The sequence below is a fragment of the Lithobates pipiens genome, unplaced genomic scaffold (assembly GCF_037356315.1).
Source record: "Lithobates pipiens isolate NorthernLeopardFrog02 unplaced genomic scaffold, aLitPip1_a1.2 Scaffold_22, whole genome shotgun sequence".
Classification (NCBI taxonomy): Eukaryota; Metazoa; Chordata; class Amphibia; order Anura; family Ranidae; genus Lithobates; species Lithobates pipiens.
Window position 1 is genome coordinate 348,087,051 of NW_027507784.1, and position 25,977 is coordinate 348,113,027.

General features: G+C 47.8%; 1 protein-coding gene across 3 annotated transcripts in view; it reads right to left on the bottom strand.

The window, feature by feature from the left end:
- The window catches only part of LOC143925145 (protein mono-ADP-ribosyltransferase PARP14-like), a 316,169-nt gene that overhangs the window by 25,467 nt on the left and 264,725 nt on the right, over positions 1-25,977 (bottom strand). Inside the window, exons 1-2 of one of the 3 annotated variants that reach the window (XM_077449763.1) lie at positions 5,413-5,481; positions 3,782-3,894 (exon numbers count right to left, since the gene is read on the bottom strand). In XM_077449763.1, the coding sequence (XP_077305889.1) occupies positions 3,782-3,835 (54 nt within the window). In that variant the 5' untranslated portion in view covers positions 3,836-3,894; positions 5,413-5,481. Of the gene's footprint in view, positions 1-3,781; positions 3,895-4,811; positions 5,064-5,412; positions 5,482-25,977 lie in introns of those variants that run through there. The other 2 variants (XM_077449761.1, XM_077449762.1) reach the window with 2 other exon arrangements.

The following is a 25,977-nucleotide window of genomic DNA, read 5'->3' on the forward strand; positions in this document are numbered from 1 at the left end:
AAGTAGAGCTAAGCTGCCTGTAAATGGTGTCAAGTCAACAGGTGGCCATATTGTCTGAACAGACCAAGTCTATGGAGGTGTGTCATCGTATCAACGGCATTTGAAACAGAACAACTGCCTCCACTCTTACAGGTCTTCTAGATGTGTCCTCTGTAGGGTTGGACTGACTCGGTTGGTTGTGAGGTGATGGTAGTGGAAGGACGGAAGAGTTCTCTTCCAATGCTTTCTGCCTCACTAGACCTGGAAGGGGATGGTGAGCCCTCTATAGGGGTCTGAGTTGCTGCCTTTGGGTACGGCCTTGAGGTTGTTCCTGCATGTATTGTAATGGGTAGGGGAGGAAGGAGCGCTCAATATCCAAAGGAATGCAAAAAAAAAAAAAAAAAAAAAAAAAAGGAAAAAAACAAAAAAAATAAATAAATAAAAAAAGGTTATATTTTGTGATCGTGTATTGAAATCCAACGCGGCGTTTCGGGGGAAAAGACTTTCCCTTCCTCAGGGCTGCTACCGTTTGTAGGTTGGTGAACAGGGAAAGCAGTAGCTGCCAACACAGCGATCCTCGCTCATTTCTGATATTACAGGCACACCCGTGTGAGATTTTCCCTGTTCCCCAACCCACAAACAGGAGCAGCCCGGCTTCCCTCCCCGGAGATGGCGGCGGCACGCAATAGCCGATTGAAAAATCAGCACGGGTGAGGAGACCGCGGAATCCCTGGACAGGTAAGTGCCCAAATATTAAAAAAGTCAGCAGCTACAGGATTCGTACAGGAATTGTTTTATTTTTTAGACGGAGCTCCTCTTTAAAAAGGTTCTAATGGACACTCATACGTGTAGCGGTAGCTTTTGTTGTTTAACCACTTAAGGACGAGGCCTCTTTTTCAGATTCGGTGTTTACACATTTAAAACAGTTTTTTTTTTTTTTCTAGAAAATGACTTCGAACCCCCCAAACATTATATATATGGGTTTTTTTTTCTAACACCCTAGAGAATAAAATGGCGGTCAGTGCATACTTTTTTTTCACACTGTATTTGCGCAGCAGTCTTACAAGCGCACTTTTTTTTGGAAAAAAAAAAAAAATGACTTTTTTGAATAAAAATAAATAAATAAGACAGCGGTAAAATTAGCCCAATTTTTTTTTTATATTGTGAAAGATAATGTTACGCTGAGTAAATTGATACCCATTTTTTTGGGAGCCGGCGGTCGGCTTTCTTGCAATGACCACCGATGCGGCTAAGCAGTGGCTCGGCTGTTATTACAAGGAGCGGTAAGGGATGCCCCGCCCCCCCTTCCCCCGCTCCGCCTGGGTCTTCCGACCCACCAGGAGACCCGACCCACCGGCCGGCACTTCCACTGGCTGGCCGGAGTCCCAAACGTCACTTCCGGTTTACTCGGCAGCCAACGGTGCAGATTTTTTGAAAAAAAAAAAGTGACAGTATTCAAAAACACGGATCTTGGCGTTTTGAATACTTTTAGGGGGGGGGGGGGTATTTTAGACCCCGATCCCTCCATAAAGAGTACCTGTCACAGAGGATGTTTACATTCCTTCTGACAGCAGTAAAAGTGATCAGAATTTATTTATTTATTTTTTTTTTTTTAAAGGGACAGTGTAAAAAAATAATAAATAAAAATAAAATGAATAAGAGAAAAAATAAAAATAAAAAAATAAATGTTTAACCACTTGAGACCCGCGCTATAGCCGAATGATGGCTACAGCGCGGATCTCCTTTTCCGGGACGACGTCTATTGACGTCGTCCCGTGCACGAGCGGCCTGCGCGCCCCCTGAGGCGCGCTCTGTGATCGGCGAGTCTATGAGACTCGCCTGATCACCGATCCGAGCAAGGGGTCGATCCCGACCCCTTATCACGTGATCAGCTGTCAGCCAATGACAGCTGATCATGTGATATAACGGAGCCGGTAATCGGCTATTATTCCTCCTCGCGCTGACAGCGCGAGGAGAAAAAAAAAAAAAGCCGATCACCGGCGGCCGTGATCGGGACATCAGTCCCGATCACGGCCAGCCCTGCTAGTGCCCACCTGCCCGTGCCCACCTGCCCCCTGCCAGTGCCACATTAATAAAAAGTGCCCCCCGTCAGTGCCACCCAGCAGTGCCCACCGTGCCACCCAGCAGTGCCCACCGAGCAGTGCCCACCGTGCCACCCAGCAGTGCCCACAATCTGCCTTAACAAAGGTGCACCCCAGTGCCACATATCCGTGCCCATAAGTGTCATCTACCAGTGCCCAGCAGTGCCACCTATCAGTGCCACCTATCAGTGCCACCTATCAGAGCCACCTATCAGAGCCACCTATCAGAGCCACCTATCAGAGCCACCTATCAGAGCCACCTATCAGAGCCACCTATCAGAGCCACCTATCAGAGCCCATCCGTGCCACCCATCCGTGCCATTTTATCTGTGCCCATCTTTGCCCACCAGTGCAGCCCACCAGTGCAGCCCACCAGTGCAGCCCACCAGTGCAGCCCACCAGTGCAGCCCACCAGTGCAGCCCACCAGTGCAGCCTCATCAGCGCACTTCAATGAAGGAGAAAAATGACCCGTTTGCAAAATTTTATAACAAACTATTAAACATGATTTTTTTTTTTTTGCATCTTTTTTTGTTTGTTTAGCAAAAAATAAAACTCTAAGCTGTAACTAAATACCACCAAAAGAAAGCTCTATTTGTGGGAAAAAAAATGATAAACATTTCATTTGGGTACAGTGTTGTATGACCGCGCAATTGTCATTCAAAGTGCATCAGCGCTGAAAGCTGAAAATTGGTCTGGGCAGGAGGGGGGTTCAAGTGCCCAGTAAGCAAGTGGTTAAAGCTACCCCTCCCTCCAAACTTGCACTCCAAAGAAAACACACACGCAAGTCACGCCCGCAAATGCAAACGGCGTTCAAACCACACATGTGAGATATCACCACAATCGTCAGAGCGAGAGCGATAATTCTAGAGCCAGACCTCCTCTGTCACTCTAAACTGGTAACCGTTAAAAATTGTTTAAAGTGTCACCTGTGGAGATTTGTATGTACCGTAGTTTGTCGCTATTCCACGAGCGTATGTGCCCAGTTTTAAAGTGTGACATGTGAGGTATCTATTTACTCGGCGTAACATGAAAAAAAATAAAAATAAAATGGGATAACTTTACTGTTTTTTTTTTTGTTTTGTTTTTCCCATTGAAGTGTATTTTCTGCAAAAAAAAAAAAAAAAAAAAAAACTACATTTGCAGGACACTGGTCAAATACAGTGACAAAATATAGCTAAAAAAAAAAAAATATATATATATATATTTTTTTTAGACACTTTTAAACACTTCTCTTCAAAGAAGCCCACCCCACCCCCACCTAACTGTATTTTCATTTTCTCCATCAGCTCATCCCCCACAGTTATTACCTTTTGTTTCAACTTGACCCTCCCTTCTAGATTGTAAGCTCTGAGGATCAGGGCCCTCTGATCCCTCCTGTATTGATTTGTATTGTAAGTGTACTGTCTGCCCTCATGTTGTAAAGCGCTGCGCAAACTGTTGGCCCTATATCAATCCTGTATAATAATAAAAATTATATATACACACACACATTTGGGGTACTAAGTATTTTTCTAGCAAAAAAAACAGATTTGAACTTGTAAACAACGAATGTCAGAAGCAGGCCGGTCTTGAAGTAAAGCGCTTTGTAAGAGCCGATCCACACCTGAAACTGCACAGAACTGTGAGAAGTGTGGAGACTACGATCATAGATGAGGGTTAGTTATAGTGAAGGGCTATACTCAGCACTAATGACACTTACCACTGGAGGGCTCCACTCACTATCCACCCCCACTGACCGAACATCCAGATTCATCTTCTTCCCTCCTGATAATATCAGTTCATGAGAATCTTTCTGCAGCACCCCGTCCCGATCTGTAATGTAAGAAGAATGGGGTGAGGTGACAAAAATTCCTCCTCCTTGTAGTGTATGAGGATCCCCCTCCAGTCCTCAGTACTTACCTCCCTCCTCCTTGTAGTGTATGAGGATCTCCCTCCAGTCCTCAGTACTTATCTCCCTCCTCCTTGTAGTGTATGAAGATCCCCTCCAGTCCTCAGTACTTACCTCCCTCCTCCTTGTAGAGTATGAGGATCCCCTCCAGTCCTCAGTACTTACCTCCCTCCTCCTTGTAGTGTATGAGGATCCCCCTCCAGTCCTCAGTACTTACCTCCCTCCTCCTTGTAGTGTATGAGGATCCCCCTCCAGTCCTCAGTACTTACCTCCCTCCTCCTTGTAGTGTATGAGGATCCCCCTCCAGTCCTCAGTACTTACCTCCCTCCTCCTTGTAGTGTATGAGGATCCCCCTCCAGTCCTCAGTACTTACCTCCCTCCTCCTTGTAGTGTATGAGGATCCCCCTCCAGTCCTCAGTACTTACCTCCCTCCTCCTTGTAGTGTATGAGGATCCCCCTCCAGTCCTCAGTACTTACCTCCCTCCTCCTTGTAGTGTATGAGGATCCCCCTCCAGTCCTCAGTACTTACCTCCCTCCTCCTTGTAGTGTATGAGAATCCCCCTCCAGTCCTCAGTACTTACCTCCCTCCTCCTTGTAGTGTATGAGGATCCCCCTCCAGTCCTCAGTACTTACCTCCCTCCTCCTTGTAGTGTATGGGGATCCCCCTCCAGTCCTCAGTACTTACCTCCCTCCTCCTTGTAGTGTATGAGGATCCCCCTCCAGTCCTCAGTACTTACCTCCCTCCTCCTTGTAGTGTATGAGGATCCCCCTCCAGTCCTCAGTACTTACCTGGCTCCTCATTGTATATGAGAACCCCTATCCTCCCTCCCCCAGTACTTACCTTCCTCCTCCTTGAAGCGTATGAGGATGTGGCCCCGGCTGCAGTCGGTGTCTCGGATCTCGCACTCTCCTCCGTTAGATTGGCTCCTCTTCTGGAAGTACAGCAGAAGTTTATTCTTTAGTGTTTTTAGTTTCTTGGGGTCCTCCTTCCACTGTAGGGCCACGGGGTAGGGGTACTGGGTGTCCCCCATGGTAAAGGGGTCCCGGGCAGTGAGGGACGATCGTTGTTCGGTGTCTCTGGTGCCAAATACTCTTTCATTTCTTCTTTCCTCCACTTGTAATCTCCGTCTGCCCCTCCCCCTACCTGTCCTGCTCTGAGGACACCTTACATGTTCTGTGTACAGCTGTGCTTGGATGTCCTACAACACGTCTACATGCAACATACATCCGACCAGTAGGAGGGCCACGTCTACATGCTACCTACATAGAGTTGCCACCTCATCCCTTTAAACCTGAACACCTTGGAATGACTCGGGTTCTGAGGATAATTAAATGCAGGTGAGGCACCAAGTGAGTTTAATTACCACCTTAATCAGCCACAGAACCCGTGTAATTCATATGTATTCGGGTTTAAATGGATGAGATGTCAGCCATATACATACATCCGACCAGTACGAGGGCCACGCGTGTGCTTGCTGGATCTTCTCTCTCGGAATGGACTGACCACACAACATGTGACCACCTGTGTTTGGGGTGGTGGCTCTTAGATTAGGGAGTCATCAATGAACACATCTACTCTCCCCTCCTCCAACCTGATTCAGAGTTAACCCCTTCAGATTCTCTTCATACCCTCCCCTCCCCCCCCTCTCCATGTGCTTTACCCGACCCAAGTGACCCACGTTCTTGTGGTTGCCGGTCCTCTTCACGCGCCCCTCTGAGTGACCTCAGACCAGGAAACCATTGAACCTCTTACTGACCGCACTATAGCCAAAAGACGGCTACAGGGAGGTCGGCCTGATCCAGGAGGTCCTCTATAGACGTCCTCCTAGAACCACGCTCCACCGGCGCCCTCCTTTGGACTAGAGTTGCCACCTCATCCCTTTAAACCCGAACACATATGAAGGACACGGGATCCGAGGGATCCGAGGGATCCGAGGCCAATCTAATGCAGACGAGGCACCGAGGGAGGTTAATTACCACCTTAATCAGCCCCAGAACCCGAGTCCTTCATATGTGTTCAGGTTTAAAGGGATGAGGTGGCCCCCATACTTTGGACATCGCTGATCACAGATGGCAGTAAAGGGCCAATCACAGCGGCTCATTACCATGTGATCAGCGGTGTCCAATCACTGCTCATCCCAATGTAAACAGACGTGCCATTTATCGGCATTCCTTTTCTCGTGTGCTGTCACAGCATGAGGAGAGGAGAGGAGAGGAGAGGAGAGGAGAGGAGAGCCGCACTTCCCACAGAGGACATCTCCACTGATAACCAGCCCCCTCATGGTGCGGATTCTCTACAAGCTGGAAGATTATTTGTTGGGCTTCTTCCTCAATATAAGAGAGACGTTCTGCTGAAGAGACCAAACACTTCCCACCCGCCGTATAGTATAGTGATGGCGGGCGCGGTGTCCTCCCGTTCAGTCAGTGACACCTCCTCACAGGGGAGACTTGTACAGGGCACTGATTACAGTACAGCCCCAGCAGTGCCCATCACTGACACCAATCAGTGCCCATTAGTGATGCCAGTCAGTGCCCATCACTGACACCAATCAGTGCCCATTAGTGACACCAATCAGTGCCCATTAGTGACACCAATCAGTGCCCATTAGTGACACCAATCAGTGACACCAATCAGTGCCAATCAGTGACACCAATCAGTGCCCATTAGTGACACCAATCAGTGCCCATCACTGACACCAATCAGTGCCCATTAGTGATGCCAGTCACTGCTGCCTTCAGTGCCTAGCAGTGCCACCTATCAGTGCCCATCAATACTACCTGCCAGTGCCACCTATCAGTGCTCATCAGTGCCACCTGTCAGTACCACCTATCAGAGCCCATTAATGCTACATATCAGTGCCACCTATCAGTGCCGCCTATTAGTGCCACCTATTAGTGCTCATCAGTATCAACTATCAGTGCTCATCAGTGCTGCCTATCAGTACCACCTATCAGTGCCCATCAATGCTACTTATCAGTGCCGCCTATCAGTGCCACCTATCAGTGCTCATTAGTGTCACCTATCAATGGCATCTATTAGTTCCCAGCAGTGCCACCTATCAGTGCTGCATATCAGTGCCCATTAGTGCCACCTATCAGTGCTCATCAGTGTCACCTATCAGTGCTCATCAGTGCTGCCTCTCAGTACCACCTATCAGTGCAGCTTATTAGTGCCCATCGGTGCCACCTATCAGTGCCCATCAATGCAACTTATCAGTGCCGCCTATCAGTGCTCATTAGTGTCATCTATCAGTGCCCATCAGTGCCACCTATCAGTGCCCATCAATGCTACTTATCAGTGCCACCTATCAGGGCTCATTAGTGTCACCTATCAGTGCCGCCTATCAGTGCTCATCAGTGCTACCTATCACAGCTCATCAGTGTCACCTATCAGTGCTCATCAGTGCTGCCTCTCAGTACCACCTATCAGTGCAGCCTATTAGTGCCCATCAATGCTACTTATCAGTGCCGCCTATCAGTGCTCATTAATGTCATCTATCAGTGCCACCTATTAGTGCCCACCAATGCTACTTATCAGTGCCACCTATCAGGGCTCATTAGTGTCACCTATCAGTACCCATCAGTGCTGCCTCTCAGTACCACCTATCAGTGCCCATCAATGCTACTTATCAGTGCCATCTATCAGTGTCCAGCAGTGCCGCCTATCAGTGCTGCATATTAGTGCCTCCTCATCAGTGTCTTTCAGTGCTGTCTCATCAGTGCCCATCAGTGAAGGATAAAAATTACTTATTTACAAAATTTACTGACAGAAACGAAGAAAAACTGTTTTTCAAAATGTTTGGATTTTTTTTTTTTTTTGCAAAAAATAAACACCCCCCGGTGGTGATTACATCCCACAGAAAGGTTTATATGCTAAAAATGTCATGTGTGTACCGTGTTACATGACCGCGCGATTGTCATTCAAAGTGTGAGAGAGCTGAAAGCCGAACATTGGCCTGGGCAGGAGGGGGGTAAAACTGCCCGGTAAGGAAGTGGTTAAAGACGTCCTTCTTATCTTCTCATGGACATCTGATATACAGTTGGGATAATGGTTGAGATGACCTTCATTTCATCTTCTTGTGTTGTCATCATCTGGTCTTATGTTATTCTTTATCTACGGCCTAACCGGACACTGGTCAGCTGATTGTATATTCCACTGACCAATCAGAACGCTGGTCATTTGTGGCCTTCAGCTGGAAGGTAAAAGGGGCCGTCAATGAGAGAATGATGTGAAATCCATACATCTGATTGGCTGTGTAATATGTGATGTAACATCAGCTCGAGTCTTTGTGATGTAGTCAGCATATAAAAGTTCAGCCCAATCAGAACAACAACCTACCGGCCCCCGGCTTCTGTTGTTCTCCACATGTGCGAAATAAACCTTCACATTGCAAGAAGTTCTCATTCATGTACAAAGGGGCAAGTCCAGCCAGGACTCTCATCAGTGTCACTTCAACAGTGCCGGCTATCAGTACCCATCAGTGCCGGCTATCAGTACCCATCAGTGCCGGCTATCAGTACCCATCAGTGCCGGCTATCAGTACCCATCAGTGCCGGCTATCAGTACCCATCAGTGCCGGCTATCAGTACCCATCAGTGCCGGCTATCAGTACCCATCAGTGCTGGCTATCAGTACCCATCAGTGCCGGCTATCAGTACCCATCAGTGCCGGATATCAGTACCCATTAGTGCCGGATATCAGTACCCATCAGTGCCCATCAGTGCCAGCTATCAGTACCCATCAGTTCCGGCTATCAGTACCCATCAGTGCCGGATATCAGTACCCATCAGTGCCGGATATCAGTACCCATCAGTGCCCATCAGTGCCAGCTATCAGTGCCCATCAGTGCAGCCTCTCAGTGCAGCCTCATTGGTGCCTATCAGTGCAGCCTCATTAGTGCCCATCAGTGCAGCCTACCAATGCAGCCTCATTAATGCCCATTAGTGCAGCCTATCAGTGCTCATCAGTGCAGCCTCATCAATGGCAATCAGTGCAGCCTTTCAGTGGCCATCAGTGCAGCCTCAACAATGCCCATCAGTGCAGCCTATCAGTGCAGCCTCTCAGTGCAGCCTCATTGGTGCCTATCAGTGCAGCCTCATTAGTGCCCATCAGTGCAGCCTCATCAATGCCCATCAGTGCAGCCTGTCAGTGCTCATCAGTGCAGCCTCATCAATGGCAATCAGTGCAGCCTTTCAGCAGCCATCAGTGCAGCCTCAACAATGCCCATCAGTGCAGCCTATCAGTGCAGCCTCATAATGCCCATCAGTGCAGCCTTTCAGTGGCCATCAGAGCAGCCTCATCAATGCCCATCTGTGCAGCCTCATATTGCCCATCAGTGCAGCCTTTCAGTGGCCATCAGTGCAGCCTCATCAATGCCTATTAGTGCTCATCAGTGCAGCCTCATCAATGCCCATCAGAGCAGCCTTTCAGTGGCCATCAGTGCTGCCTCATCAGTGCCGCCTCATCAGTGCACATCAGGGCAGCTTCATCAGTGCACATCAGTGCAGCCTAATCAGTGCACATCAGTGCAGCCTCATCAGCACACATCAGTGCTCCCTCACTAGTGCAACCTCATCAATGCCCATCAGTGCAGCCTATCAGTGCACGTCAGTGCAGCCTCATCAGCACACATCAGTGCAGCTTCATCAATGCATATCAGTGCTCATAAGTGCCCATGAATGTCGCTTCATCAGCGCCCATCAGTGATGCCGAACAGTGCCCATCAATGTAGCATCATCACCGCACACCAGTGAAAGAGAAATAATGCTTATTTACAAACTTTCATAACAGAAACGAAGAAAAACTTTTTTATTTTTTTCAACATTTTCGATCCTTTTTCATTTGTTTAGCAGAAAAATGAAAACCGCCAGTGCTGATTAACTACCATTTAAAAAAATAAAGCTGCGCTGAAAATCAGGTACCGCGAATCGTGCTACATTATATCATCACCACCAAAACAAAACTCACTTTCCACCACGTGTACAAAAAATGTATAATAATACGAAGACAAATACAAAAGTGAAAAACAATAATAAAAAGGCAAATATAAGTCCAAAAGTAAATGGGAAACCAATAGTAAGTATAGAAGCAGGAGGAGGAGGAGGAGGAGGAGGAGGAGGAGGAGGAAGTGACTCGGCGCACAACACCCTCAGAGTATAAAGTAAGTGCACCCAGAGAAGAATCCTCCACCACTAGATCCACTTACCAGCTAGCCAGATCTCTTTTTAAGGAGATCACACGTGCCTGTAATTATAACCCCCGATCCGGACCTTTAGGAAGCACAGCTGATACCCCCAATCTCTATACCCCCCCCCCCCCCAGAACGTCTCTCGTTCCAACCACATTGATTTAGTGCAGGGATATGCAATTAGTGGACCTTCAGGTGTTGCAGAACTACAAGTCCCATGAGGCATAGCAAGACTCCGACAGCCACAAGCATGACACCCAGAGGCAGAGGCATGATGGGACTTGTAGTTTTGCAACAGCTGGAGGTCCGCTAATTGGAGATCCCTTCTTTAATGAGATAAAACAGACATTACTGCAGTGGGTCGGCTGGCACCTGTTGCCCGCTGTCAGGTGTTCAGCTCTGTGCACTTTGCTGATGAACTTCCACCAATAGAAATCTCTATTTGTCTCCAAAAAAATTACAAAAATGTCATAAAGCGGTGTCACGGCATATGGGTAGAGTGTCACATGAGTGAGTACATGAGCAGCTGTCACCACAGGGTGGCACTGTGGACAGCACAATGGAGTAAACGATGCCACGTCCTATTAGGGTCCTTTTACACGGGGCGGAGCAGTACTGGCTCAGCGGGGATGGCCGGAGCAGGGAGATGACGGGTCGGTCTCCGCACACTGCGGAGGGGCGGACCTGTCACAGCGCCGCTCTCCCCTATGGGAGATGGGGTGACACCGGACCGCAGCGTCCATCATCACCCGATCCGATCCGATCCGATCCGGTGACGATGGAAAAATAGCTTTTTCCTCTGTCACACTTTTTTTCGGATGGGAGCGGGACGGATGTCAGCGGACTTGTCACATCCGACGCTCCATAGACCTCTATAGAGCATCCGTTCAGATCCACCTGAAAAACTGACCGGCGGACCGGAACGGATCGTCCGTGTGAAAGGGGCCTTAGAGAGGTGAAATGATTGGGAAATCAAACAGAATGGACTTTAAAGTCATATTTAAAAAAGATTTCCAATTTTTATTTATAAAACATATTGAAGACATGCCCCCCCCCCCCCCCCGGAGCTCCCGCCCCCTTATCTGTTCTGCCCCAGTGATGTGTAATATGTAGGGTGTCACCTTTTCTTAAAGGGGAAACCCGAACACTTCAGTGTCAAACTGTGCATAGATGTTGCTATCAAATAACATTTCTAATCATGAAGTTAATCACTAGAGTCCCCCTTTACATCAGAGTCCTCAGAGTCCCCCTTTACATCAGAGTCCATAGAGTCCCCCTTTACATCAGAGTCCACAGAGTCCCCCTTTACATCAGAGTCCACAGAGTCCCCCTTTACATCAGAGTCCACAGAGTTCCCCCTTTATATCAGAGTCCACAGAGTTCCCCCTTTATATCAGAGTCCACAGAGTTCCCCCTTTATATCAGAGTCCACAGAGTTCCCCCATTTACAACAGAGCCCTCAGAGTTCCTCCTTTACATCAGAGTCCACAGAGTTTTCCCTTTACATCAGAGTCCACAGTGTCCCCCCTTCCATGAGAGTCCACAGAGTTCCCCCTTTACATGAGAGTCCACAGAGTTCCCCCTTTACATCAGAGCCCTCAGAGTTCCCCCTTTACATCAGAGTCCACAGAGTTCCCCCTTTACATCAGAGCCCTCAGAGTTCCCCCTTTACATCAGAGTCCACAGAGTTCCCCCTTTACATCAGAGTCCACAGAGTTCCCCCTTTACATCAGAGCCCTCAGAGTTCCCCCTTTATATCAGAGTCCACAGATTCCCCCCTTTACATGAGAGTCCACAGAGTTCCCCCCTTACATGAGAGTCCGCAGAGTTTCCCCTTTACACGAGAGTCCACAGCGTTTCCTCTTTACATCAGAGCCCTCAGAGTTTCCCCTTTATATCAGAGTCCACAGAGTCCCCCTTTACATCAGAGTCCACAGAGTTCCCCCTTTACACCAGAGTCCACAGAGTTCCCCCTTTACAACAGAGTCCACAGAGTTCCCCCTTTATATCAGAGTCCACAGAGCTCCCCCTTTACATGAGAGTCCACAGAGCTCCCCCTTTACATGAGAGACCACAGAGATCCCCCTTTACATGAGAGTCCACAGTGTTCCCCCCTTACATGAGAGTCCACAGAGTTCCCCCCTTACATGAGAGTCCACAGAGTTCCCCCTTTACATGAGAGTCCACAGAGTTCCCCCTTTATATCAGAGTCCACAGAGTTTTCCCTTTACATGAGAGTCCACAGAGATCCCCCTTTACATGAGAGTCCACAGAGTTCTCCCTTTACATGAGAGTCCACAGAGTCCCCCCTTACATGAGAATCCACAGAGTTCCCCCTTTACATGAGAGTCTACAGAGTTCTCCCTTTACATGAGAGTCCACAGAGTTCTCCCTTTACATGAGAGTCCACAGAGTTCCCCCTTTACATGAGAGTCCACAGAGTTCCCCCTTTACATGAGAGTCCACAGAGTTCCCCCTTTACATCAGAGCCCTCAGAGTTCCCCCTTTACATGAGAGTCCACAGAGTTTTCCCTTTACATGAGAGTCCACAGAGTTCCCCCTTTATATCAGAGTCCACAGAGTTCCCCCTTTACATGAGAGTCCACAGAGATCCCCCTTTACATGAGAGTCCACAGAGTTCCCCCTTTACATGAGAGTCCACAGAGTTCCCCCTTTACATCAGAGCCCTCAGAGTTCCCCCTTTATATCAGAGTCCACAGAGTTTTCCCTTTACATGAGAGTCCACAGAGATCCCCCTTTACACGAGAGTCCACAGAGTTCTCCCTTTACATCAGAGTCCACAGAGTTCCCCCCCTTACATGGGAATCCACAGAGTTCCCCCTTTACATGAGAGTCTACAGAGTTCTCCCTTTACATGAGAGTCCACAGAGTTCTCCCTTTACATGAGAGTCCACAGAGTTCTCCCTTTACATGAGAGTCCACAGAGTTCCCCCTTTACATGATAGTCCACAGAGTTCCCCCTTTACATGAGAGTCCACAGAGTTCCCCCTTTACATCAGAGCCCTCAGAGTTCCCCCATTTACATGAGAGTCCACAGAGTTTTCCCTTTACATGAGAGTCCATAGAGTTCCCCCTTTACATGAGAGTCCACAGAGTTCCCCCTTTACATCAGAGCCCTCAGAGTTCCCCCTTTACATCAGAGTCCACAGAGTTCCCCCCTTACATGAGAGTCCACAGAATTCCCCCTTTACATGAGAGTCCACAGAGTTTTCCCTTTACATGAGAGTCTACAGAGTTCCCCCTTTACATGAGAGTCCATAGAGTTCCCCCCTTACATGAGAGTCCACAGAGTTCCCCCCTTACATGAGAGTCCACAGAGTTCCCCCTTTACATCAGAGCCCTCAGAGTTCCCCCTTTATATCAGAGTCCACAGAGTTTTCCCTTTACATGAGAGTCCACAGAGTTCTCCCTTTACATGAGAATCCACAGAGTTCCCCCTTTACATGAGAGTCCACAGAGTTCCCCCTTTACATGAGAGTCCACAGAGTTCCCCCTTTACATGAGAGTCCACAGAGTTCCCCCCTTACATGAGAGTCCACAGAGTTCCCCCCTTACATGAGAGTCCACAGAGTTCCCCCCTTACATGAGATTCTACAGAGTTCCCCCTTTACATCAGAGCCCTCAGAGTTCCCCCTTTATATCAGAGTCCACAGAGTTTTCCCTTTACATCAGAGTCCACAGAGTCCCCCCTTTACATCAGAGTCCACAGAGTTCCCCCCTTACATGAGAGTCCACAGAGTTCCCCCTTTACATGAGAGTCCACAGAGTTCCCCCTTTACATGAGAGTCCACAGAGTTCTCCCTTTACATGAGAGTCCACAGAGTTCCCCCTTTACATGAGAGTCCACAGAGTCCCCCTTTACATGAGAGTCCACAGAGTTCCCCCTTTACATGAGAGTCCACAGAGTTTCCCCTTACATGAGAGTCCACAGAGTTCCCCCTTTACATGAGAGTCCACAGAGTCCCCCTTTACATGAGAGTCCACAGAGTTCCCCCTTTACATGAGAGTCCACAGAGTTCCCCCTTTACATGAGAGTCCACAGAGTTCCCCCTTTACATGAGAGTCCACAGAGTTTCCCCTTTACATGAGAGTCCACAGAGTTCCCCCTTTACACGAGAGTCCACAGAGTTTCCCCTTTACACGAGAGTCCACAGCGTTTCCTCTTTACATGAGAGTCCACAGAGTTCCCCCTTTACATCTGAACTCACAGAGTTTCCTTTCACTGCAAGGGAGGACTCTGCAGACTCCAATGTAAGGGAGAACCCCAGGGACTCCAACATACAAAGAGGACTCTGATGTAAGGGGGAGCTCTGATGTAATGAGTGCTCTGAGAACCCTGATTTACCTTAGCATACTCACTTGGAGGTATATTCAGTCCAGTCTGAATAATGTGTCCGGGTCTCAGACAGTCTGAAACCCGGACGCATGATTCCAAACCCGAAGTGTCCGGGTGAATCCCGAACAGGTGGGGACCCTAGTAATATTTATGATCCCTTTGTAAGGACAACAGATTTATGTATTTTGTTTTGCAAAAATCCTGTTTTTTGAATGTGTAGATATATCCGTGTCTCCTCTCCCCTGTGTGACAAACTGGGAAAACCTGTTTTTTGTTTGCACAATCATATTTTATTTATTCTGTTGTTTTTGTACCTCTGTTAGACCTGCCTATTATGAAGTGTAAAACTCGTGGAGAAAGTCTTCTGAACCTTGAAGAAGGTGGAATCCACGTTCCTTGTGACCCAGCTTTATTGACCCCTGACCCCTGATCTGCTGTTGTAGGGTGTCACCCTTTCATTACTGGTATCATTCCAATGGGGTACTGAGAAAATCAGGTTTCTTTGTGGCCTATCAGCGTAGTCCATGGAATCCAACTGACGCGTTTTTGTGTCACTTTCACAGAGTTCTATGTTTATTAATGTGTCTTTAACCCCTACAATACCGGGGGGGGGGGGGGGCACTTTCGCATCCCTTCCTTCTCAGCCCAATTTTCAGCTTTCATCGCTCTCGCACTTTCAATGACAATTGCGCGGTCGTGCTACACTGTACCCAAATGAAATTTTTATCATTTTGTTCGCACAAATAGAGCTTTATTTTGGTGGTATTTATTCACAACTTTTATTTTTTTTGTGATATAAGCGCAAAAAAAAAAAAAAAACGGAAATTTGGAAAAAAAAAAAACAATATTTTCTTTTTTCTATTTTAAAAGAAATCCAATAAAATCAAATTTAGTCGTAAATTTAAGCCAAAATGTATTCTGCTACATGTTTTTGGTAAGAAAAATTCGGTTAAGTGTATAATAATTGGTTTGTGTGATCACAGACATATGTACACAAATGATCATGTACATATGTGTGCAGATAATCGTTGGGACATGTGATTTTAGTGGGACATATGTGGGGGACACGTGTTTTTATTATTTGGGGAGCTGTGTGGGGACATGTGATTTTAGTGGGACATATGTGGGGGACACGTGTTTTTATTATTTGGGGACATGTGTGGGGACATGTGATTTTAGTGGGACATATGTGGGGGACACGTGTTTTTATTATTTGGGGACATGTGTGGGGACATGTGATTTAAGTGGGACATATGTGGGGGACACGTGTTTTTATTATTTGGGGACATGTGTGGGGACATGTGATTTTAGTGGGACATATGTGGGGGACACGTGTTTTTATTATTTGGGGACATGTGTGGGGACATGTGATTTTAGTGGGACATATGTGGGGGACACGTGTTTTTATTATTTGGGGACATGTGTGGGGACATGTGATTTTAGTGGGACATATGTGGGGGACACGTGTTTTTATTATTTGGGGACATGTGTGGGGACATGTGATTTAAGTGGGACATATGTGGGGGACACGTGTTTTTATTATTTGGGGACATGTGTGGGGACATGTGATTTTAGTGGGACATATGTGGGGGACACGTGTTTTTATTATTTGGGGACATGTGTGGGGACATGTGATTTTAGTGGGACATATGTGGGGGACACGTGTTTTTATTATTTGGGGACATGTGTGGGGACATGTGATTTTAGTGGGACATATGTGGGGGACACGTGTTTTTATTATTTGGGGACATGTGTGGGGACATGTGATTTTAGTGGGACATATGTGGGGGACACGTGTTTTTATTATTTGGGGACATGTGTGGGGACATGTGATTTTAGTGGGACATATGTGGGGGACACGTGTTTTTATTATTTGGGGACATGTGTGGGGACATGTGATTTTAGTGGGACATATGTGGGGGACACGTGTTTTTATTATTTGGGGACATGTGTGTATTATACTAGACTAGTGATCAGTGAGTAAAAAGCTGTAAAAAGAGCTCACACTCACTGATCACCAACCGGCTGCAGCGATCTCCTCTCCTCTCCTCGGCAACGACTTCCATGTGAGGAGAGGAGGAGCCGATTGCCTAGCAACCGGCTGTTTGTTTACATCACATGACGGCTGTGATTAGACACGGCCGTCATGTGATCAGGAGGGTCAATCACAGAGCCCTCCTGACGATCCGAGATGCACCGCGTGTCCGGGTGACACGAGCGCATCGGGATGGCGCTGCTGAGCGGGCACACGCGCACGCGCGCGATCCCCCTCCTTTTGAAGGACGTTCCTGTACGTCCAGTCAGAAGGAGGCGGCTCCCAACCGGCCAATGTACATATAAAGTAGGTAATGTGCTTCATAAATAAAAATAGTAAAACTTTTATTTTTTTTAAAATATGCCTTTAAAGTCCATTCTTTTCGATTTCCCGATGGTTTCAACTAAAGCGTTATAAGACCGCGCAATTATCGTTCAAAGTATGACAGCGCTGAAAGCTGAAAATTGGCTTTGGGCACGAAGGGGGGGGGGGGGTAAAAGTACCCGGTAGGCAAGTTGGTAATAAACTTTACTGAAATTCCTCTCAACATACAAAACACAGCTCAGAACGTTCCATCCCTGACTTCTCTATTATAGGTTGTGGCTGCCCAGGCATACAGTGGTGTGAAAAAGTGTTTGCCCCCTTCCTCATTTCCTGTTCCTTTGCATGTTTGTCACACTTAAGTGTTTCGGAACATCAAACCAATTTAAACAATAGTCAAGGACAACACAAGTAAACACAAAATGCAATTTGTAAATGAAGGTGTTTATTATTAAAGGTGAAAAAAAATCCAAACCATCATGGCCCTGTGTGAAAAAGTGATTGCCCCCTAAACCTAATAACTGGTTGGGCCACCCTTAGCAGCAACAACTGCAACCAAGCGTTTGCGATAACGTGCAATGAGGCTTTTACAGCGTCCTGGAGGAATTTTGGCCCACTCATCTTTGCAGAATTGTCCTAATTCAGTTACATTAGAGGGTTTTCGAGCATGAACGGCCTTTTTAAGGTCATACCACAACATCTCAATAGGATTCAGGTCAGGACTTTGGCTAGGCCACTCCAAAGTCTTCATTTTGTTTTTCTTCAGCCATTCGGTGGTGGACTTGCTGGTGTGTTTAGGATCATTGTCCTGCTGCAGAACCCAAGTTGGTTTCAGCTTGAGTACACGAACAGATGGTCGGACATTCTCCTTCAGGATCTCTTGGTAGACAGCAGAATTCATAGTTCCTTTTATCACGGCAAGTCTTCCAGGTCCTGAAGCAGCAAAACAGCCCCAGACCATCACACTACCACCACCATATTTTACTGTTGGTATAATGTTCTTTTTATGAAATGCAGTGTTCCTTCTACGCCAGATATACTTGGACACACACCTTCCAAAGAGTTCCACTTTTGTCTCATCGCTCCACAGAATGTTGTCCCAAAAGTCTTGGGGATCATCAAGATGTGTTGTGGAGAAATTGAGACGAGCTTTGATGTTCTTTTTGCTCAGCAGTGGTTTTCTCCTTGGAACTCTGCCATGCAGGCCATTTTTGCCCAGTCTTTTCCTGATGGTGGAGGCATGAACGCTGACCTTAACTGAGGCAAGTGAGGCCTGCAGTTCCTTGGACGTTGTTGTGGGGTCTTTTGTGACCTCTTGGATGAGTCGTCGCTGCGCTCTTGGGGTAATTTTGGGCGGCCGGCCACTCCTGGGAAGGTTCACCACTGTTCCATGTCTTCGCCATTTGTGGATAATGGCTCTCACTGTGGTTCTCTGGATTCCCAAAGCTTTGGAAATGGCTTTATAACCCTTTCCAGACTGATAGATCTCAATTACTTTCTTTCTCAATTGTTCCTGAATTTCTTTGGGTCTCGGCATGATGTGTAGCTTTTAAGGATCTTCTGGTGGACCTTACTGTGTCAAGCAGCTCCTATTTAAGTGATGCCTTGATTGTGAACAGGTGTGGCAATAATCAGGCCTGGGTGTGGCTAGAGAAATTGAACTCAGGTGTGGACAACCACAGTTATAGTATGTTTTAACAAGGGGGGCAATCACTTTTTCACACAGGGCCATGATGGTTTGGATTTTTTTTCACCTTTAATAATAAACACCTTCATTTACAAATTGCATTTTGTGTTTACTTGTGTTGTCCTTGACTATTGTTTAAATTGGTTTGATGTTCCGAAACACTTAAGTGTGACAAACATGCAAAGGAACAGGAAATGAGGAAGGGGGCAAACACTTTTTCACACCACTGTACCTTACAAAGGTGAGAGTCTATAACTTGATGTGGCAGTTCTCCTTTAATCTGGTGCCTTTGGGCGGATTGCCGGTCTCAGCGGTCCTCTTTCGTAGGCAGAACAAAACTCTGGATAGCCGCACACTGGAAAAAGACTTGAAATCCCGTGTTTTATTGAAAAATCGTAGGTCACATCACATCAGGTAATTCGCAGCAAAAAGAAAAAGAGGGGGGGGGTGCAATTAAACTGACGCGTTTCGCACTGGAATCAGTGCTTACTCATAGCTTTGATTCCACGAGGATTTCAAGTATTTTTCCAGTGTGCGGCTATCCAGAGTTTTGTTCTGCCTACCTGCCTATTGTGTGTGCATCAGCCAAAACCTGGGGCTCATTGATAGGAGGAGGAAGAGCTTTTGCCCTGGAGGGATATCTTGGAGCGGTGGTTTTTCTTTCTCTATCAACCAGTCCTCTTTGGTAGAACGGTGTCATGGCATCTTAGCGGGTACAGTAGGTCTGAAGAAGAACCTTGGTAGTTGTTGGTTGTAAAGGGTTACATCTTCCTCCGTGAGCCTCTTGCTTCGATTCCCATGTGACCAGAGCAGTGTGAGCAGAGCCCTCCCCCCTTTTATGTGAGCACAGGAAGGGGCAGAAGCCCAGGAAACAGCAGAGCTAGCAATAACCTTTCCCAAGCCTGGGCAGAGTAGCCAGCTCATGTAACACAGAGCCAATGCTTATAGGCGACCTGCCTACACAGGCACCAGAGAACAACGTTCAAGAGAAGGAGACAGACGCATGATTAGCAAGATGCCATTTCTTCACCTATAAGGCCATTCACCTATAAGGTCAATGTTTCAACAATGCTGGACCACATGACCACAGACACGTGGCCTAGGAAGTGTGGGCCTGTGGGCCGGGGTGCGATATATCATTCATGGCTCAGTGGGTTACCCTGCTGGCAGCCAGGAAAGGTGCAGGACAGGACACCCTGCTGGGGCATGTTTGGCAGCTCTGCGCCCCCCTTACAGTTGGTGGTGATATATTGTGAGATATTGCCATTATGGGGTCCTAAATCATGCCTGATGCCACAGAACAGGAGGAGACTTAAAGTGGGGTGCCCCTAAAAAAAAAAAAAATTTAAAGTCAGCAGCTACAAATACTGCAGCTGCTGACTTCTAATAATCGGACACTTACCTGTCCCACGGCCCAGCGATGCGGGGGAACGAAGCCGCCTCCCCCCCTCGTTCCCCGCTCCGCTTGCGGCGCCGTCATTCGTACTGTGGGCACCCACTGCTCATGCGCAAGCGGCGCAGGGCGCCGTGATACGCCGCACAGTCATCTGGGACACGTGACAGGTCCCAGGTGACTGTGCGGCACGAGGGGAAGTGATGTCACCAGCCCGGGCAATGAAGGAGGCAGACTACGAGGGACCCCCCTAGCAACAGGCATTTAGAGGTGAGTAGAAAAAAAAAATTCCAATTATTTTTTATTTATTTTTTATTTATTTTTTTTTAAGAATTTTAAGCCCTTTTTTATTTTTTGGTGGCAACACCACTTTAATTATAGGCTGTATGGTGGTGAGAGGCTGTAAAAAAGAAAGAAAAAGAGAAAAGAAAAAAGGGAACACCAACACTTATACATATAAAATACCATCACACCCACCTACAGTATGATGATCAATGAACCCTTCCACCTACTGCAGGTGTGATAATGGGGCTCCTACTAGGACCCCGTTCCTGGCTTGTGGGAGGAGATGAGACATCCAGAGATGTACAGAGACAAAACCCATAAAATCACCTTCCGTGAGGGAAAACAAAGTATTTGATCGGCTGCTAATTTTTGTAATTTTGCCCACTGAGAAAGAACCGATTGGTCTATAATTTTATTGGTCGGTTTATTATAACAGTGAGAGAATAACAAGAAAAATATCCAGAAAAAACACATTTCAAAAAAGTTATAAATTGATTTACCTTTTTTTAAGTGAAATAAGTATTTGATCCCCGATCAATCAGCAAGATTTCTGGCTCCCAGGTGTCTTCTATACAGGTAACAAGCTGAGATTAGGAGCACTCTCTTAAAGGGAGTGCTCCTAATCTCAGCTTGTTACCTGTATAAAAGACACCTGTCCACAGAAGCAATCCATCAGTCAGATTCCAATCTCTCCACCATGGCCAAGACCAAAGATCTGTCCAAGGATGTCGGGGAGAAGATTGGAGACCTACACAAGGCTGGAATGGGCTACAAGACCATCGCCAAGCAGCTTGGTGAGAGGTGACAACAGTTGGTGGAATTATTATTCACAAATGGAAGAGACACAAAATAACGATCGATCTCCTCGGTCTGGGGCTCCATGGAAGATCTCACCTCGTGGAGGATCAATGATGATAATGGTGAGGAATCCGCCCAGAACTACACCGGAGAATCTTCTCCATGATCTCAGCTGGGACCATGAGTCCTCCTTATACTGATAAAACAATTATGGTCGGTGTATTTGAAATAAGTTGAAGTTGTCAACTGATTATCCAAGACCCTGATATTTAGATCGAGGAAATGTCAGTAGTGTATTTAGATTTTGTGCTGCCCTAGGCCTGACTAAACTTATGCCCCCTCTAATTTAAATATGATCCACCCCTTCCTGCCAAGGCCACGCCCTTTTCTGTTTAAGACCCGCCCTGAAATGTTCGAGTGGGGACACTAGTTCTGAGGGCCTGGGGGGGGAAGGCAATGGATATCCTTCATTTGCATAGATTTCCTCTCACTTCCTGTTTGGCTATGGGGCAGGAAGTGAAGGGAAATCTCTACAATGGGACTGGCATGGTAAAAAATAAACTGACAGGGGCTATAACCCTCCCTCACTCTATCCAAAATGAAGTTTTGCCTATAGTTCTACTTTTAGTACAAATGTCTGATAATTTTATGGAGAGGACTAAGAAGATATAACCATGCCAATGGAGCAGCAGAAAACATATAGCACAGTGAGGAATGTTGGTGGTCCGGGATAATAGGACAGTCAAAATTAGAAGCGGCGACCCCACCCCCCCCCCCCCGCATTTGCGGAATTCTGGCTGCCCTCACACTGGAAGCAGTGCGGCCACTTTATGGGGGTGTTAGACTAATTTTCCTCTCAGCCCAGTCCGCCCCATAAGACTGGCGCTATACTAACAGTGTAGCGCAAACCGGCGGGGACTCTTTCCATGCTGCCCCCCCCCCTGCAAGGTGCTGCCCTAGGCCTGGGCCTTGTCGGCCTATGCCAGGATACAGCGTTGGGAAATGTACCTCCTCAGTAGTGATGGACGAACGTTTCGCCCGGCGGTCGTTTCGCGGCGAATTTCCGACTTTCGCCGTCCGCGGGTTCGAACGCCTTTTTCCGTCGTTCGCCCCGGCGGACTTACGTGTTTAATGTATACAAGAACTTTAACCTTTCGTGACACGTTTATCATGTGTTACAGGACAACCAATTGAGACATGACAGCTCATGGACACTTGGACATTCCCCCTAACCTATAAATACACCCGATCCGGTGGCCATTTTACATTCTTTCTTCTGTCACTGTAGGGAAAGGATCCTGTGTGGAGTAGGGACAGAGAAAACGCTAGCTATTTGGTACACAAAAGTTCTTTTCAGGACTGGTATAGGTGTTAGGTCAGCAGCCTGAGTTTCTTTTGTCAGTTTAGATAAAGGGACAGAGCGCTGTATGCTGCTATTTTAGGGACAGCTCAGCCAGATTAGTCTTTCTTCATCATCATCATCATCATCATCATTAGCTGTTACTATCAGGTCCACAAAAGAGCTGTTCCAGCTAATCGTTCCAGCCTACTCTTTTTTGCCAATTTGTATAGGGACAGGCAGGAAGCAGTGTGTCAGGCAGTGAGGATAATTTTAAAGACTTGCTGTTACTATTAGTTCCACAAAGGTTCTTTTCAGGACTGGTATCAGTGGTACGGTAATAGGCTTGTACACGTATAATATTCTTTCTTCCAAATATAGAAAGAATATTATACTTGACTGCTGCCCTTCTGCTGCAGTCTGCTAATCATTCACAACTCACTTGTTCCACAAAGCTCTTTATCAGGACTGGTAACTTGGTCTGTCTAGGGTGCTACGGTACATAGGCTTGGGTGCGGTACAGTCTGCTGTTCTGTAAGGACCGCTATCGGTCCACAATACATAGGGTTGCCGTGCACTACTGCTGACCGCTGCCCTATACTGCAGCAGTCCTTCAGCGGTATAGGGACTGACGCACAGTCTGCTAAACACTAATACACAACCTGCTTGGTCCACAAAAGTTCTTATAAGGACTGGTAACTTGGTATAGGGTGCTACGGTACATAGGCCTGAGTGCGTTACAGTCTGCTGTTCTGTAAGGACCGCTATCGGTCCACAATACATAGGGTTGCCGTGCACTACTGCTGACCGCTGCCCTATACTGCAGCAGTCCTTCATTGGTATAGGGACTGACGTACAGTCTGCTAATCACTAACACACAACCTGCTTGGTCCACAAAAGTTCTTATAAGGACTGGTAACTTGGTATAGGGTGCTACGGTACATAGGCCTGAGTGCGTTACAGTCTGCTGTTCTGTAAGGACCGCTATCGGTCCACAATACATAGGGTTGCCGTGCACTACTGCTGACCGCTGCCCTATACTGCAGCAGTCCTTCATTGGTATAGGGACTGACGTACAGTCTGCTAATCACTAACACACAACCTGCTTGGTCCACAAAAGTTCTTATAAGGACTGGTAACTTGGTATAGGGTGCTACGGTACATAGGCCTGAGTGCGTTACAGTCTGCTGTTCTGTAAGGACCGCTATCGGTCCACAATACATAGGGTTGCCGTGCACTACTGCTGACCGCTGCCCTATACTGCAGCAGTCCTTCATTGGTATAGGGACTGACGTACAGTCTGCTAATCACTAACACACAACCTGCTTGGTCCACAAAAGTTCTTATAAGGACTGGTAACTTGGTATAGGGTGCTACGGTACATAGGCCTGAGTGCGTTACAGTCTGCTGTTCTGTAAGGACCGCTATCGGTCCACAATACATAGGGTTGCCGTGCACTACTGCTGACCGCTGCCCTATACTGCAGCAGTCCTTCAGCGGTATAGGGACTGACGCACAGTCTGCTAAACACTAACACACAACCTGCTTGGTCCACAAAAGTTTTTATAAGGACTGGTAACTTGGTATAGGGTGCTACGGTACATAGGCCTGAGTGCAGTACAGTCTGCTGTTCTGTAAGGACCGCTATCGGTCCACAATACATAGGGTTGACGTGCACTACTGCTGACCGCTGCCCTATACTGCAGCAGTCCTTCAGCGGTATAGGGACTAAGAGTTTTGTCACAGGGTGATTTAAAAAATGACAGGCAGAGGAAGAGGCAGGCCCTTCCGCAGGGGTGGTAGGGGTAGGGCAGGAGCAACAGCCTTGAGCCAAAGTGGGAAGTTGCAGAAGGTGCGTTCAATTACTTTAAAGGACGCACCAGACTTGGTTGAGTGGCTCACTCAGCCTTATTCTTCTGCACCCTCCTCATCCTCTCGATCTGCACCCTCTTCTTCACTCTCTGCTATGTGCACCCCCAAAGACACTACCACCAACAACACCACCACCACCACATACCTTCCGCTTGAGTGCAAATGGGGGCCTTCATGCTCCAGTGTTTTAATAGGGACCCCCGTATAAAAAGCATGAGGGTCAAGGACCAGTACTGGGTGGCAACGTACTTAGATCCCCGGTACAAACACAAAATGGCGGAAATGTTACCGCCGTCGCAGAGGGCTGTCAGAATGCAGCACTTCCAGGCCTTGCTTCGAGAAATGCTGCATTCTGCTTTTGCGTGCGCTGGCAGAGGAGCAATTCCCACTCCCAGAGAAGGATTTGCGGGTACCAATCCAACAGCGCCTGCAAGAAGAGGCCGGTTTGAAGATGTGTTGGTGACTTCGGATATGAGGTCATTCTTTCAGCCGACCCATCGACAGGTGTCATCCGGATCCAGCATCAGGGAACGCCTAGACCGTCAGGTGTCCGACTACATTGGGTTAACGGCCGATGTGGACGCTCTGAGGAGTGATGAACCCCTAGACTACTGGGTGGGCAGGCTTGACCTCTGGCCAGAGCTTGCCCAATTTGCAATCGAACTGTTGGCTTGCCCCTCATCCAGTGTCCTGTCCGAAAGGACGTTCAGCGCAGCAGGGGGGATTGTGACCGATAAGCGTACTCGCCTAGCTCACGACAGTGTTAACTACCTCACATTTCTAAAAATGAATGAGGCATGGATCTCGGAGGAATTCAACACATGTGATCAGTAGACCATGTATATGTCTATAAACAATTTTTGGAATCAAGCACACAGACCTTCTTAATTCATTTGGCTCACTTCCCTGACCCAAAAAAGCACACCGTACTATATGCCCCTACCCTCCTCTTTGAAGAGGTTGAGCGGTGTCATATTTCTACTGGGGCTGCTTATTATGAGGGGTTCCCACCATCCCTGTGCTGTGCTGACTTCCTCCTGGGTGTTCTTATTATGAGGGGCTCCCACCATCCCTGTGCTGTGCTGACTTCCTCCTGGGGGTTCTTATTATGAGGGGATCACACCATCCCTGTGCTGTGCTGACTTCCTCCTGGGGCTGCTTACGGTGCTGCTGTCAGCGCTGTATGTCACGGAGCTGCTGTCAGCGCTGTATGTCACGGAGCTGCTGTCAGCGCTGTATGTCACGGAGCTGCTGTCAGCGCTGTATGTCACGGAGCTGCTGTCAGCGCTGTATGTCACGGAGCTGCTGTCAGCGCTGTATGTCACGGAGCTGCTGTCAGCGCTGTATGTCACGGAGCTGCTGTCAGCGCTGTATGTCACGGAGCTGCTGTCAGCGCTGTATGTCACGGTGCTGCTGTCAGCGCTGTATGTCACGGAGCTGCTGTCAGCGCTGTATGTCACGGAGCTGCTGTCAGTGCTGTATGTCACGGAGCTGCTGTCAGCGCTGTATGTCACGGAGCTGCTGTCAGCGCTGTATGTCACGGAGCTGCTGTCAGCGCTGTATGTCACGGTGCTGCTGTCAGCGCTGTATGTCACGGAGCTGCTGTCAGCGCTGTATGTCACGGAGCTGCTGTCAGCGCTGTATGTCACGGAGCTGCTGTCAGCGCTGTATGTCACGGAGCTGCTGTCAGCGCTGTATGTCACGGAGCTGCTGTCAGCGCTGTATGTCACGG